The sequence below is a fragment of the Dermochelys coriacea genome, chromosome 25 (assembly GCF_009764565.3).
Source record: "Dermochelys coriacea isolate rDerCor1 chromosome 25, rDerCor1.pri.v4, whole genome shotgun sequence".
Classification (NCBI taxonomy): Eukaryota; Metazoa; Chordata; order Testudines; family Dermochelyidae; genus Dermochelys; species Dermochelys coriacea.
The window spans coordinates 6824567-6839396 of NC_050092.1; the positions used below are offsets into that span (position 1 = coordinate 6824567).

The window sequence follows — 14830 nt, forward strand, 5'->3', positions numbered from 1 at the left end:
CCATGATTTTTCCAGGGACTGAGGTGAGGCTGACCGGCCTGTAGTTCCCAGGATCCTCCTTCTTCCCTTTTTTAAAGATGGGCACTACATTAGCCTTTTTCCAGTCATCCGGGACTTCCCCCGTTCGCCACGAGTTTTCAAAGATAATGGCCAAGGGCTCTGCAATCACAGCCGCCAATTCCTTCAGCACTCTCGGATGCAATTCGTCCGGCCCCATGGACTTGTGCACGTCCAGCTTTTCTAAATAGTCCCTAACCACCTCTATCTCTACAGAGGGCTGGCCATCTCTTCCCCATTTTGTGTTGCCCAGCACAGCAGTCTGGGAGCTGACCTTGTTAGTGAAAACAGAGGCAAAAAAAGCATTGAGTACATTAGCTTTTTCCACATCCTCTGTCACTAGCTTGCCTCCCTCATCAGTAAGGGGCCCACACTTTCCTTGGCTTTCTTCTTGTTGCCAACATACCTGAAGAAACCCTTCTTGTTACTCTTGACATCTCTTGCTAGCTGCAGCTCCAGGTGCGATTTGGCCCTCCTGATATCTTTCCTACATGCCCGAGCAATATTTTATACTCTTCCCTGGTCATATGTCCAACCTTCCACTTCTTGTAAGCTTCTTTTTTATGTTTAAGATCCGCTAGGATTTCACCATTAAGCCAAGCTGGTCGCCTGCCATATTTACTATTCTTTCGACTCATCGGGATGGTTTGTCCCTGTAACCTCAACAGGGATTCCTTGAAATACAGCCAGCTCTCCTGGACTCCCTTCCCTTTCATGTTAGTCCCCCAGGGAATCCTGGCCATCTGTTCCCTGAGGGAGTCAAAGTCTGCTTTCCTGAAGTCCAGGGTCCGTATCCTGCTGCTTACCTTTCTTCCCTGCGTCAGGATCCTGAACTCAACCAACTCATGGTCACTGCCTCCCAGATTCCCATCCACTTTTGCTTCCCCCACTAATTCTACCCGGTTTGTGAGCAGCAGGTCAAGAAAAGCGCTCCCCCTAGTTGCCTCCCCTAGCACTTGCACCAGGAAATTGTCCCCTACGCTTTCCAAAAACTTCCTGGATTGTCTATGCACCGCTGTATTGCTCTCCCAGCAGATATCAGGAAAATTAAAGTCACCCATGAGAATCAGGGCATGCGATCTAGTAGCTTCCGTGAGTTGCCGGAAGAAAGCCTCATCCACCTCATCCCCCTGGGTTGATCTGGTCTGCAGAGGACCCTCCTCGGGCTGATTTCTGACTTTTCCTTCCAGGTCTCCTATGACGTGAATGGCTTTTGTGAACGGAACCGGGACGTGCTTTTCACCGACCTGATTGAGCTCATGCAGAGCAGCGAATAGTGAGTGCTGCACTGGCCACATAGCCAGTCCCATCACAGGGGTCTTCTTAAAGTTACTGCCCTGAGTTCTGTCTACGTGCAGCCTCCGAAAATGCCTGAGTGCAAACTGCTGAGATGAGCTGGAGAAACAAGCCCCGCTGCACTCAGTGAGCCCTGTCCCTGCAGGGAGGAGGACAGAACAGGGCTGTGACACCTCCTTATCCCCAGTGTGGAGCCTGGCCTTCCCAGTGGCTTTCTCTCCCCTCTGTCTCCCAAACAGCTCTTCCCCAGAGCCTAATTGAGGTTAACGCTTTGTTGGCTTCGGACAAGTGGTGCCCCAGCCCGCTGGGTTATACACTGGCCTATTGCATAGCAGCTCTCAGGGGTCAGGCAAGCGTCACCCCTTCATGTGCAGCATTGTACCAGTCCATTAAGAGAGGGTGGGGCTCATCTTCCCGGGGTGCATCAGGTATTAGCTAGTGTAGAAAGCAGGACACTGGACTGAATGGACCAGTGGTTTGATCTGATAGCACAGCTCCTATCTCCCTGCTGCTGGTCAGCCCCCTTGGGAAAATTTGGGGTAAAATTCAGCCCTGGTATAAACAGGTGCGGCTCCCATGAACTTTAACAGCAGCTGCACCTGCCTGATCCACAGCTGAAATGAGTTCATTGAGCTGGCCAGCCCTGCAGCGGGGAGCTCCGAAACTCGGTGGGTCCTTGATGGTTTCACGCTGGTGACTGTTTTCTGCCTTCTAGTGCTTTCATCCGGATGCTTTTCCCAGAAAAACTGGATGCCGACAAGAAGGGCCGACCGACCACAGCCAGCTCCAAGATCAAGGTACGGCAGGAGGTTACGGGAGAGCTTCTCCCTTCCCTCGGGGAGCCGGTGAGACTGTTAACACTGTCGACGTTGGTCTTTCCAACAGAAACAGGCCAATGACCTGGTGAACACGCTCATGAAGTGCACGCCACACTACATCCGCTGCATCAAACCCAATGAGACCAAGAGACCCAAGGACTGGGAGGAAAGCAGGTGAGCGAGGCCTTCGCCATTCATTACTTGCATTACAAGTAGCGCCTAGTGGGCCCGTTGTGCTTGGTGCTGCACATACACATTTTGAGAGAGAGTCCCTGCCTCAAAGAGCTGATGGTCTAAACAAAGGGTGGGAGGGGAAACACCTTCTCCGAGGTCTCTGAGGAGCAAAACAGGAATGGAGACACTAGTGCCTCCAGGGTCAGACTGCTCCTCACTGCAGGTGAGTGAGCAAGAAGCCAAAGATTAATTACTAGGCAGCTCCAGGGGACTGCCTGCAGATCCTGAAAGAAAATGTTTATCTGCAAAAAAAAAAAAAAAACCCAAAAAACCCATTTTGATGGGCGTCAGGCATTTCATCTGTTCAGGTGCTTTGGACAACCCCACTATCCTCATCTTTAGGGGCTTAATTGCCTTTATAAACCTGGCCCCTATGAGCCAAAATTTAATTGAAAATGAGTCACTTCTGAAAATAGGCTTGCACTCCTAAGTCCCTGAAGCCCTTTTGAAAATTTCACATGAGGTTTTTTTTCTATCTCTTGTTTCTGTGATTCAAGACAGGGTTGTTAATAATAATAATTTTTTACAGCGCTTGTTATCGGTAGATCTCAAAGCTTTTACAGAGGGGGAAACTGAGGCACAGAGCCCACAGCCACCCAGCAGGCCAGGCTCATGCAAACACTCACATATGCTCCTCCATACTCCTCCACACTCACGCTCCTACACCTGCATGCACATGCCCACCCCCACGTTGCCAGCAAGACTCGGCAAAATCCAGGTGGCCCTCCTCCACTCCGAGAGTCCATCCACAGGGCGCATCGGTCACCTGTGGTGAGCGTCTCTCTTCCCCTCATTGCTTTTCAGGGTGAAGCACCAAGTGGAATATCTGGGGCTGAAAGAGAACATCCGCGTACGCAGGGCAGGATTTGCCTATCGCCGGGTCTTTCGCAAGTTTCTACAGAGGTAAGGCCATCTCTGTGAGTGCTGCAGGGTCCCCCCCGGAGTGGTGCACTCTGCCAGGGCTGGGCCCCCACCCACTGCACCAGGAATAAGTGCAGCTAGATCCTCACCTGGCCTGGAAGCTCCAGAGAGGACCTCTTGTTTCTGAAGGCATCTGAGTTGCAGTCACCGAAAGCCCGTCTGCTAACCTGCCCTTTTCCCGGCAGGTACGCCATCCTGACGGCGGAGACGTGGCCGTGCTGGCGCGGGGACGAGCGCCAGGGTGTGCAGCACTTGCTGCGGTCTGTTAACATGGATGCTGACCAGTATCAGATGGGCCGAAGCAAGATCTTTGTCAAGAACCCGGAATCGGTAGGTGTCCCTGCTCCAGCCCATCTCCCCTAAGACTGGAGCTGCCTGCTGCAATGTGGGTTCACCCATTGCCCCCCAAGGATTATCAAGGATTCAGGGGGAAGGGAATGGATGTGCTTAGCAGCCCCCATAAAATCACCCGACTCCAGCCAGCACAAATGCTGGAAGGGGTAACCGGTCGCCAGCCATCGCCATGAAACTGGGGCAAAGGGCCTCCTGCCTGGTTTCGGTGACTCTGTGTTGCTCTTTCCCAGGGCTGCCCTGCAGCTAAGGGGTGGAACATCAGCAGAGGGGATCTAAGGAATGACACAGCATTTCCAAGAGAGGAGGATTCTGCAGAGAGCTCCCGGGCTCATTAATTTTGGGGTAAACACCCAACACTAGAGGGTGCAAATAAAAAACCTGAACCGAATCGGTGTCAAATGTTTTCACCAATTTCCCCAGCCTTTGGCTCACAGGGATTCAGCTGATGGGTAGAAGGGAGGAGGCTTTGGGGAGACTGCACTTCTGGTTCCCACCCACCCCCGTGGGGTATGAAGAAAACTGGGCGCAGCCCTTGTAAAGCCAGCTTGGTGACCTCTCTCATCCAGCGCAACCTAGAGGGAGTGATCACTGATACAGAGAGAGGTTTAGATGAGATAGAAACCTGTCTGTCTGTCCGTCTTTCTACTCAAACCATTTCTGCAGCCCCTAAGGAGAGCATGGGTTGGCCTCTGTCTTGCGACCCCGTCTCTGCATAGGTCTGGCTGGGTCTCACGCTCCCTGTGCATTTGTGTTTTGCTGCCACCAGCTCTTTCTGCTGGAGGAGATGCGGGAGCGGAAGTTTGATGGCTTTGCCCGCGTTATCCAGAAGGCCTGGCGGAAGCACATCGCCATCCGGAAGTACGAACAGATGCGAGAGGAGGGTAAGAGGGCCGAGAGCTGTGCCAGCAGACCCAGGGCGGGAGAGTCTGTGGAGACACTGAGCAAGCAGATGATACAACCTGGGGTAAAGTGCACTTAGCCCGGCTGGGCATCCACCGTCTCGCCTGCTGGTTTGCACAGGGAGGAGCAGCTGGGGAGCCATTTGGGGGCAGGGGACAAGCAGGCAGGGCACAAAGTTAGCCCTTGCCAACTTTTGACAATGGCCTTTTAATACAATTTCGTTTACATTTTGGGGACTGGGAAGCAGAACTCCTGGGTTCTATTCCTGGTTGTGGGTCTGTATTGAGAGAATTGGGAAGCAGGATTCCTCGGGTCTATTCCTGCTGTGGGTCTGGAATGTGGGAAGCAGGACTCCTGGGTTCTATTCCTGGCTCTGGGAGAACGTGTGGCCCAGGGGTTGGAGTAGCAGAGACTGGGTGGCAGGACTGCTGGGTTCTATTCTGTCTCTGAGAGGGAGAGAGGTAGGGGAGTGGGAGGCAGGAATCCTTAGCTCTTTTACAAGCTTTCTGTGATTTCTTCTGTGTTTTCTGGCAAGCCACTTATTTCTCCACGCCTCTGTTTCCCCTGGGGTGTTATGAAGCTTAATTAATTAATAAACGTTTGTAAGGTAATATGGAAGCGCAGGTATTCCTACTTGTACTACTAATACCACTGCAAATGTTTACTAATACTCTCAAATTGTTCACGCCAAAAGCAAAAGGAGATATACAAGCACCTAAAATAATGGTGCAAAGAAGGCCAGGCATGCACTCCCATTCCACAACACAAGCATTAGAGGGCAGTCAGCATCGTTAAAAGTTGATAAACTTCAAACAGCTAAAAGAAAACACTTTATGTGACGTATAATTAACCTGTGGAACTTGCTGCTGCAGGATGTTATTGAGCCAGCAGCTCAGTGAGATGGGACATTTATATGACCAAGAATAGCACTTGCAGTTAGAATAGCTAGGACAAAAATCCCATGGGCTATAAGGCTTCAGGGCATACATTGGGGGTCAGGAAGATATGTCCACCCCCATGGCATAGGGTTACACAGTGAAGTACTCTGTGGACTTTTAACACCATCCTCTGAAAGCCTCCAACACAGGGATGACATACCTGCCTGGACGGGCCATTGACCCGCTCTGCGACTGACTCTTGTTGCTGTGTGTCCCTGCCCAGCTTCCCACATCCTGTACAATTTCAAGGAGAGGAGGAAGAACAGCATCAACCGGAATTTTGTGGGCGATTATCTGGGCATGGAGGACAGGCCTGAGCTGCGTCAGTTCATGGGGAAGAGGGAGCGGATAGACTTCGCTGAATCGGTCACCAAGTATGACCGGAGATTCAAGGTAACCGGACTCATCCGGGGCGGGGGGCAGGGGCCAGCGGAATTCCTCCTCCTCTCAGAACGGGAGAGGCAAATCCCAGGCTGTGCTGTAGGGACGTGAAAGTCTTCTCCAGGGTCCTGCTGTCCGTGGGATCCCATACCCATTCCTCCGGCAGGGCTGCGGTCGGTCAGGTCCTGGATGTGTCCATTGCTCCCTGCTCGGGAGCTGGCAGCCGCTCGGTTTTGAAAATGGGCTCTGCTTCCCCTTGCCCAGACAGAAACAGAGAGAGAGTCTGGAGGGGCATGGGAACAGGATGGGAATTCTCCCCTTCTGAAGTCTGCAGACAGTGACTGGTTTAACCACCCCTGCCCCAGCGATGACCCCAAAGTGCTGGCCTCCCCTCCCCAGCTTCGCCCGCTGTTGCCCTGGGGTCCCCAGTGCTGCTCCCTGTGAGACATGGCAACTGACTCCCTGGGGTCAGTCCAGGCTTCTCCCATTGATGCTCACCTCCCCTCATACTGCTGCCCCATCTCTCCCCGCAGCCCATCAAGCGTGACTTCATCCTGACCCCCAAGTACTTTTACCTGATTGGCCGTGAGAAGGTCAAGAAGGGTCCCGAGAAAGGCCAGATCAAGGAGGTGCTGAAGAAGAAGGTGGAGATCCAGGCCATCTGCAGAGTCTCACTCAGGTGACCCCTGCAGCTGACAGGGCCCCTAGTAGCCTGGACCTCGCCCACCCCCACAGCCCCCTGCAAGGTCTTGGGACCACAAATGTGAGTCTGGTTGCATGTGGGCATAGTGACTCCTCCTCCAGAAGTCCTCAGCTTCACCCCCCACCACCAGGGAATCAACCCACTGCTATGGCCTCAGCCCTATGGGCACCCAGCTCAACCCCTCCTACCAATGCCCCGGGCCCACAGCATGGGGTGCATTGGTGGGTGGGCTCTCCTGCTGTCCTTTCCAGTGGCTCCCAGTCTCCCTTCTTCCTGGTGGCCACCCCCCATTTTGCAAGAACTTCTCCAAAGTCTCAGGGCCAGCCTGGCAGCCACAGACACTTCCCTGTCCCTGCTGGAGATGAAGTCGTCACAGACCGGGGTGGGGGTGCAAGGACGGGGTTGCATGGGGAGGCCCCAGGCAAAGCGTCACATTCTGTGGGCACCCCTACAACCAGGGGCAGCTTCACAGCTTTACAAATCGACAGCTCCCTGGCCCTTGTGGCCTCCAGATGGGTCCGTGTGGCCTCCTGCCGGCCCTAGGGTTCCTCCCAGCTGGGCTCTGACACCCTCTTCTCTGGTTCTTTGTCTGGCCAGCACGAGGCAGGACGACTTCTTCATCCTCCACGAGCAGGAAGCCGACAGCTTCCTGGAGTCCATCTTTAAGACCGAGCTCATCAGCCTGCTGTGCAAACGCTACGAGGAGCTGACCCAGCGCAAGCTGCAGCTCGCCTTCGCTGACACGTGAGGGCAGGGTGGCAAGGCGGGGGGGTGCAGCTGGGGCCAATCTGCCACTCGGCTCCACCAACGTATTAGAGAACCCTGTGTTCCCAGCGCTGGGAGGAGTATGGGAGCTACTGGTTAGAGGGGGGGATTGGGAGGCAGGACTTCTGGGTTCCATGACCAGCCCTGAGAGGGGAGTGGGGGCTACTGGTTAGAGTGGAGGTGGGGGATTAGGAGGCAGGACTCCTGGGTTCCATATCAACCCTGAGAGGGGAGTGGGGTCTACTGATTAGAGTGGGGGGGCGAATTGGGAGGCAGGACTCCTGGGTTCCATTACCGGCCCTGAGAGGGGAGTGGGGTCTAGTGGTTAGAGTATGTGTGTGTGGCGGGGGGGTGGGATTGGAAGGCAGGACTCCTGGGTTCTATTCCCAGCTCTGAGAGGGGAGTGGGGGCTAGTGGTTAGAGTGGGGGGGGATTAGGAGGCAGGACTCCTGGGTTCTATTACCAGCCCCGAGAGGGGAGTGGGGGCTAGTGGTTAGAGTGTGTGTGGGGGGGGGGATCGGAAGGCAGGACTCCTGGGTTCTATTCCCAGCCCTGAGAGGGGAGTGGGGGCTAGTGGTTAGAGGGGGGTTGGAGGATTGGGAGGCAGGACTCCTGGGTTCTATTCCCAGCTCTGAGAGGGGAGTGGTGTCTACTGGTTAGAGTGGGGGGTGGGGGATTAGGAGGCAGGACTCCTGGGTTCTATTCCCAGCTCTGAGAGAGGAGTGGGGGCTACTGGTTAGAGTGGGGGTGGGGGATTAGGAGGCAGGACTCCTGGGTTCTATTACGAGCCCTGAGAGGGGAGTGGGGGCTAGTGGTTAGAGTGTGTGTGTGGAGGGAGGGGGATTGGAAGGCAGGACTCCTGGGTTCTATTCCCAGCTCTGAGAGGGGAGTGGGGTTGTAGAATGGCTGGTGGGGGAAGTCATTATTTTAGTTTGGAGGCTCTGCGGGTAGTTAGGGGAAGCTTGTGACCCTGATTTGTCAAGTTCAGTGGCACTAGGGCTTTTCAAACAAAGACCCCCCAGGTGTGGGGGGCCCAGGTTGGACCCTGAGCCCTGACAGCCTTTCTCCCCACTTGCTCAGACTACAGTTCCGGGTAAAGAAGGTCGGGTGGGGTGGAGGCAGCACCCGCAATGTGACATTCCTGAGGGGCCAGGGCGACGTGGCCGTCTTCAAAGCAGGAGGCAAGACCCTGACCGTCAGCATCGGGGACGGGCTCCCCAAGAACTCCAGTGAGTGTCTGCGGCAGGTCCTGGGCTTTGCACTCAGGGGGCTGTTCTGCATGGGCTGCTGGGAAGGTGCCTGTTTGGAGTCGCAGCACCCCGCAGTTTCTGCGCCCTAGTCTTTGTTGTACCGAGCGCTTGTACGGAACCAGGCCCTTTGCTCCCGGGATAACACTGACTGCAGGCCCTTCCAGCCGGGCGATGGTGCCCCTCCCTAACAGCAGCACACGCCCATCTGGAAACCCGCTGTGAGCCGGGTTGGCAGGGGCTCCACTCAGTGCCTGGCGTCCTGCACTCCCCAGTCGTTGGGGTCAGGAGGAATGTCACACAATTTGGGCTTCAGGACTCTGTCCCACGTGGCTAGAGTGGGGGGATGTGGGGGGGGCAGGGAGGCAGGACGCCTGGGTTCTATCCCCAGCTTTGGGAGGGGAGTGATGTCTAGTGGTTAGAGCGTGGAGGGGGGACAGGGAGGCAGGATGCCTGGGTTCTATTATGATCCTGGGCCCAGCCCCCATCTACCCTGCTCTTTTTTGTCCCAACAGAGCCCACTAAGAAAGGGATCCAGCAAAGCAGAGGCCACCGCAAGCAACCAGCACCCTCCAGAAGTGCCCCACAAGCCCCCAGAGGTGAGGTGGACAGAGCCAAAGGGGGGCACTGCCTCAGGGGCCATCCCCAGGCAAACCTTCAGTGAGGGGGTGGGCAGGAATGATTGGCTCTGGGGACTGAGACGGGGGATACAGAAGTTTGCCCCTTGGCACCCAAAGCTGTCGCCATCTGATGGCTGTTGAGTGGCACATGTGAAATGAGTTGCTAGTTCTCAGACCAGCCCCTGTTGAGCAGGTGACCCTGTTGCAAAAAACAACAATCTCAGATGGTTCTGGCTGACAGGCCTGGTGCCAGTCTCCGCAGAGGGGCCGAGCTTTGGCTACGGACACTGAGCTCCTATCTCAGCCCTGCGCAGCCCAGGTCAGAGGTGGCAGCTTGCCTTGAGCTGTCCCTCTTCGGTGGAGAACTTAGAAGGCTGTCTCCAGTGCTGTGAATTCAGCCCCAAAGCTCACGTTAAAGGGGCAAGATTGGGCAAAGGCTCTTCAGCAGAGCCCCTGTACACGCACCCCCATTTCCGAAGTGTGCTGAGTGTCCATGGAGCCTCCAAGGGGTTAATCCAAGTCAGAGAATAGAATCAGAGAAGATTAGGGGTGGAAGAGACCTCTGGAGGTCATCTAGTCCTGGCTTTACCTTTTCAGATGGAAAAGGCAGCGGGCTCAATGGCCAGCAGCCCCTGGATTGGGAATCAGGGCAACCGGAATCTAGTCCTGGCTTGGCCACTGACTCAGATTCCCTGTCTGGGAAATGGGATACATAAGGCTGCGGCACGTAGATCTACGGATGGCATCGGCTGGCTGGCTGGGTGGGAAGTATTCCTGGATAACCGATCCCCATCTGGTGGTTCTTTCAGGGACCTGCCGGAACGGAGCTGCCCAGTTCCCCTGTAATGACAACAGGCAGCGGGAGCAGAGGTACACCATGGCCCAGAAACAGGCGCAGGGGCCTCCTGCTGCCATGCTGCCCAAACAGGGCATGAGCCGCAGGACCAGGGCACGACCCCCCTCTGAGCAAAACTTGGAGTTCCTGAATGTGCCTGACCAAGGGGTGGCAGGGTAGGTGTTGCAAAAAGTCGGGCCCCTCTTGCTAGCCTGTTCGAGAGACTGCGTGCTACCAATGCCACTCCCTGGGTCCTCCCTGGCCTCGGAGCTGGGCACTGGGACATTTCCTCTCCTCTTTCTAATCCCATTCATCACAGTGCGGGAGATCAGCATCACATCTCCAGCCCCGGGCTTTGCAGAGAGGATCTCTGTTTAGACAGAGAGTTTGTGTCACCTCCTTCTCCCCTGCAGCTTTACCCCCCGGGTGGTGACCCTACCAGCTCCCATGCAGCCTTGGAACGGTAGACCTCGGGGGGGAAAGTCCAGACAATGGCGCTAGGGAGTAAGCAAAGAGCGCTCTAACCTGTGTGCCCCTCTGGAAAGCCTCTTTCCCTTTTGGTATGCTCGGGGTCAGGATCAGGTTGGGGCGGGGGGGGGGGTCAGGGGAATCCACCCACAGGAGCTTGTGATCCTCCTGCCCTTGGAAGGGAAAGGTAGCTGGCTGTCCGTGCTGGGTCCCCACTGTCCTGTTCCCGCCGCATTCTGCTGCTGCACGGATCACGCTGAGCGGGTGCCTTTTGTTCTTTGCCACGTTAGCATGCAGAGGAAACAAAGCGTGAACCAGCGGCCCCCTCCGGCTGGACGCCCCAAGCCCCAGCCCAAGGTCACCGGCCCACGCTGCCAAGCTCTATATCAATACATCGGGCAGGATGTGGATGAGCTCAGCTTCAACATCGGGGACGTCATAGACATCCTGCTGGAAGGTACGTACGAGGCACCTGCTGCCGCCCCCTCCAGCCCCCCCCCCGTGTCATATACCTGAGCTGGGGCAGGCAGTGCATCCCAGTGGGCGAAGGGATGTAAGGAAAGGAGAGGAGTCTATGGATGCAGCAACCCCGCCTTGCTGTAGCGTCCTTCCTCCTCTGCAAGGTGGGCTGCAGGGGAATCCAAAGGTGTCCCTGTGGCTGATTAGCCTCGTCCTCGTGTCTTTAGAGGTCCCTCCTGCCCTGGGTCTTGGCAATATACAAGCCATCAGCAGGGATGTCCAAAGAGTGTGAGATCCTGCTCAGTGCAGGTGGCCTTGGCATGAGGGACGTGGCTTTGTCAGCTAGCTGGGACACCCTCTTCCCTATCCCGTGTGGCCTTTGCTCTGGGCGATGGGACATTACACGCTTTCTGGCTGCCCACTTAGCAGCTTTGCATGGTTTACGGACTCTCTTGGGAGCCTTTTCTATTGCTTAGTTGTTTAAGAACCTATCAATAGGCACCTTAGGAACAAGCTCATCTCGATTAGCCTCCGCCATCGGGGCTTCAGTGCCAGCCACTTGTGCTGTCATGAGCAACACATTATTCATTGGCCATCCGGCTGGTTTATCTTCAGTATATTGCTATATGCATGGAGGGGTAATGCAGCACCGGCACTTTGCCCTTTCATTGCACCATCATAAAGCAGAGGAGAAACCCACCACATGACTTGGGTTGGATCCTTATGTCAGGCTCATTCCAAATGCTCCCTCTCCGCCCACCAGCGCATTGACCTGAGGAGTAGCTGCTTCACCTCACAATCATGTGAGAGGTTCTGTCTATGTAAAGGAACCTGGACATGGCACCCAACGGAGTATCGTTAAACTGGGTGACGGTGGAGGATATGGGTCACCTGCAGACAGACGCCTTGGATGGACAAAAAGACTAAAGAACCAAAATGAAGAATCAAGACCAAAGAACTTAGCAGAAGTATAGAACCTGTTTTCAGAGACTGGAAAATGTAATGGAGCCATCGGGTGCAACCATCAGGGAGTATTTCCATCTCAGGGTCCCCGCTGCCCTTCGTACTGGCTGACTGTGCTGTACTGAATGCCTATTCGCTTGTTCAGGAGTGGGACCCTCCGAGGACAAGCAGAGCAACACAGGGCTGAGGACACACCCTGGCTTCCTGCCTCAGAACATGCACTGAATTGTCATGTACAATCGTCTTCCCCGTGTTGTGGTTGTGGAATTAACACATGATGTCGGAGAAGTGTGAACTACCAAGGACAATCTGACTTCCCCAGGGAGTCTGCTCATAGCCTCAGAGGTCTTTGCTTGCTCCCTGAGAGCCGCTGCGAGGGGTTGGTGATGTGTGCAGTTGTATTTCCATAGCTGGCTGGCATGCGATCTGTTTGGAGAACATTTCACTCGTCGATTTCTAAGGCCAGACGGGATTGATACAATCCTCTCTTCTGACCTCCTGTGTAACCCAGGCCATAGGATTTTGTCAGATGGCTAATGGTTTTGCCAGGGTAATCTTGCTGGTTAAGGTTAAATTGGACAATAGTTTCTAACCCCTTCCTAAAAAGGGATGAGTAACAATCCTTAAAAGGGCTGCTTTCTTAGCCAGGCAGGTACTGAGCTACGCACTGGGTTTGGGCCGTACCTATATAGGCTTTTTACGGTGAGCCATGGGTATATGTACCACTCTGCCATGCAGCTCACCAAACAAACACAGACATGTACCCAGCTCTCTGTCTCTTGCCCACCCCTGCCCGAGTAAGACAGAGATTGCAGGGCACAAATACCATGCCAACGGCATTGCTCGTGCCCTGCATTGAATAATAATGATCCCGTCACTTTTTTTCCAGATCCCTCCGGATGGTGGAAAGGTCGGCTTCATGGCAAAGAAGGGCTCTTCCCTGGGAATTACGTGAAGAAGATCTGAGCAAGCCTCAGTCTGCAGGCTGCCCAGACGGGTGGAGCAGAGAGAGACACAAATGAATTCATCCAACCTCATCTTCTGATCAAGAGAAAACAGACCCTGCCCAGTGAGCACCGGTTCCCCTTACCAACTGGGCGGGGGGAAGCTGCAGGCCAGATGTGTAGCAGATGGACAGCTCTTCAACAGCCAAGCATGGTGCAGAGATTATGGCACGAGCGTTTTTTGGATTTCCAGATGCTGGCGTTGTCAGTTTTGCTTGTATTTAAAGTTGGGTGGGTGAGGGCAGAGTTAACTCCAGATGGCTGCTGGCAGCTGCTTGTTGTGCCCTTCTGCTGAAGTTGCTGTTTTACCGAGTGCTTCGACTCCCTTTCCGGTTTCCTTTCCCTTGCGGTGTGGCTCTGCTGCCCAGCCCGGGCTGCTGCTCTGCTGTTGTCCGTGACCCGGAGTCACATTGTGCTGTCCTTGGAAGTCACCTGCACTGATTTCTGTTGCGAGTTAAGATTGTAAGCTCTTGGGAGCAGGGACCGGCTCTTTGTTACGCATTTGTACAACTCCTAGCACGGCGGGACAGGAAGAGTACAAATAGTAAGTAAGAATGATGTTGTCCTCACTTATAGCAGTGGTGACTTTGGCTGTTTGACTTAGCACAGCGCACTCAATACATTGTTGCTATTGCACAGTGAATCCTGAACCTGGAGCTGTGGGGAAAGCAGAGATGGGGGATCCGAAATTTCAGCCATGGTTAATCCCAGCAATGGTTAACGACTGATTTCCTCAGGGCCCCCTGCAATGAGATAGGAACTCTTGCCTTTCAACCTGGGACCAACACAATGGGGATGTTCTTCTGAGACTGCACAGTTACCTCAAAGAAGACGATTCTGTATCTAGATTTTTCTGGAAGGCGTGGAGCAAGGAAACCAGCCATTCTTGAAAGATAGCTCAGGTACAGTCTCCTTTCGATAGGTCCAAGCAGCGCGACGTTATGCTGAACTGCTCGGGCAAACCCTGTGGGCCCCACAGGGGATCTGGATGCATTTTCGTCAGGGAATTCTAACCACGCTACCTCCAGAACAAAACGGTCTATGCGAGAACCTGGGGAACCCGGTGCCACAGAACCACGTGCATGTGTTGTTGTTATCTGACTACCTGGGGAAAGAGTCACAGGGAATATTTAACTGAAGTGCTGAGAGCCAATTTTTCTCTGGGGAGGGGAATTTATTTTCAGACAAGTCAGGTCTTATGGCCCTAGTTGACTGGGAGGCTCCAAAACCACTGGCTCAACGGATGTAGGGATTTGTCATGGCTAATAAAGAGCTTGGACTGCCCCAAATTAGCAGATCAATAAAGGGAGAATTTTGCTTTCTTTTGTATGCTGGGTTGACTGTGAATGGTTGTTCATCTTATATCGTCAGAGGATTTCTGCTGGGCAGCTTGTTTTGGTTTATCTTCATGAGTCTCACTCCTAGTAAAGTGGGAGACACAGACTAAACAAAATTGTTCCGAATTTGCATTGTTCTTCCATGCAAATGTCGCCTTCAGGATCTGGGAAATGGGTTTTGTTATTTTTCTCTGAATGGTTTGAAAGCTTCTCAGCTCAGACCCTCAGCACTTTGGCTGGAAATCGTTGCACGTCCAGTTGCTGAGTGGTTTTTGTTGAGAAACAAGGTGGCAAAACTGTCCTTGTGGGTTGGCTAAAACTTTTTCCTCGTTCCTGTTTTTTTCTGACCTGACGTCTGTGTAAATGGGGAGTGGGAGTCTCTGTGGGTGGTCAATAAGACCTGGGCCCGCACAGGCAGTGTGGGATGTTCTGCTGTAGGTCTTCCACAAGCTGTTCCACTCTAACTAAATAACCTAATATTAATTGGGCCAGAGAAGGCGCAAGAATCGCTCTAGCCCCGTGCTAAGGGG

General features: G+C 54.1%; 1 protein-coding gene across 2 annotated transcripts in view; it reads left to right on the top strand.

The window, feature by feature from the left end:
* The window catches only part of MYO1F (myosin IF), a 48473-nt gene extending 34181 nt beyond the window's left edge, over positions 1-14292 (top strand). For both annotated transcript variants that reach the window (XM_038384333.2, XM_038384334.2), the window contains exons 15-28: positions 1248-1333; positions 2069-2150; positions 2239-2345; positions 3210-3308; positions 3512-3656; positions 4447-4561; positions 5742-5911; positions 6433-6578; positions 7200-7346; positions 8448-8596; positions 9130-9213; positions 10044-10245; positions 10828-10994; positions 12849-14292. In XM_038384333.2, coding sequence (XP_038240261.1) covers positions 1248-1333; positions 2069-2150; positions 2239-2345; positions 3210-3308; positions 3512-3656; positions 4447-4561; positions 5742-5911; positions 6433-6578; positions 7200-7346; positions 8448-8596; positions 9130-9213; positions 10044-10245; positions 10828-10994; positions 12849-12925 — 1776 coding nt within the window. In that variant the 3' untranslated portion in view covers positions 12926-14292. The remainder of the gene's footprint in view (positions 1-1247; positions 1334-2068; positions 2151-2238; positions 2346-3209; positions 3309-3511; positions 3657-4446; positions 4562-5741; positions 5912-6432; positions 6579-7199; positions 7347-8447; positions 8597-9129; positions 9214-10043; positions 10246-10827; positions 10995-12848) is intronic.
* The last annotated feature ends 538 nt before the right edge of the window (positions 14293-14830 follow it).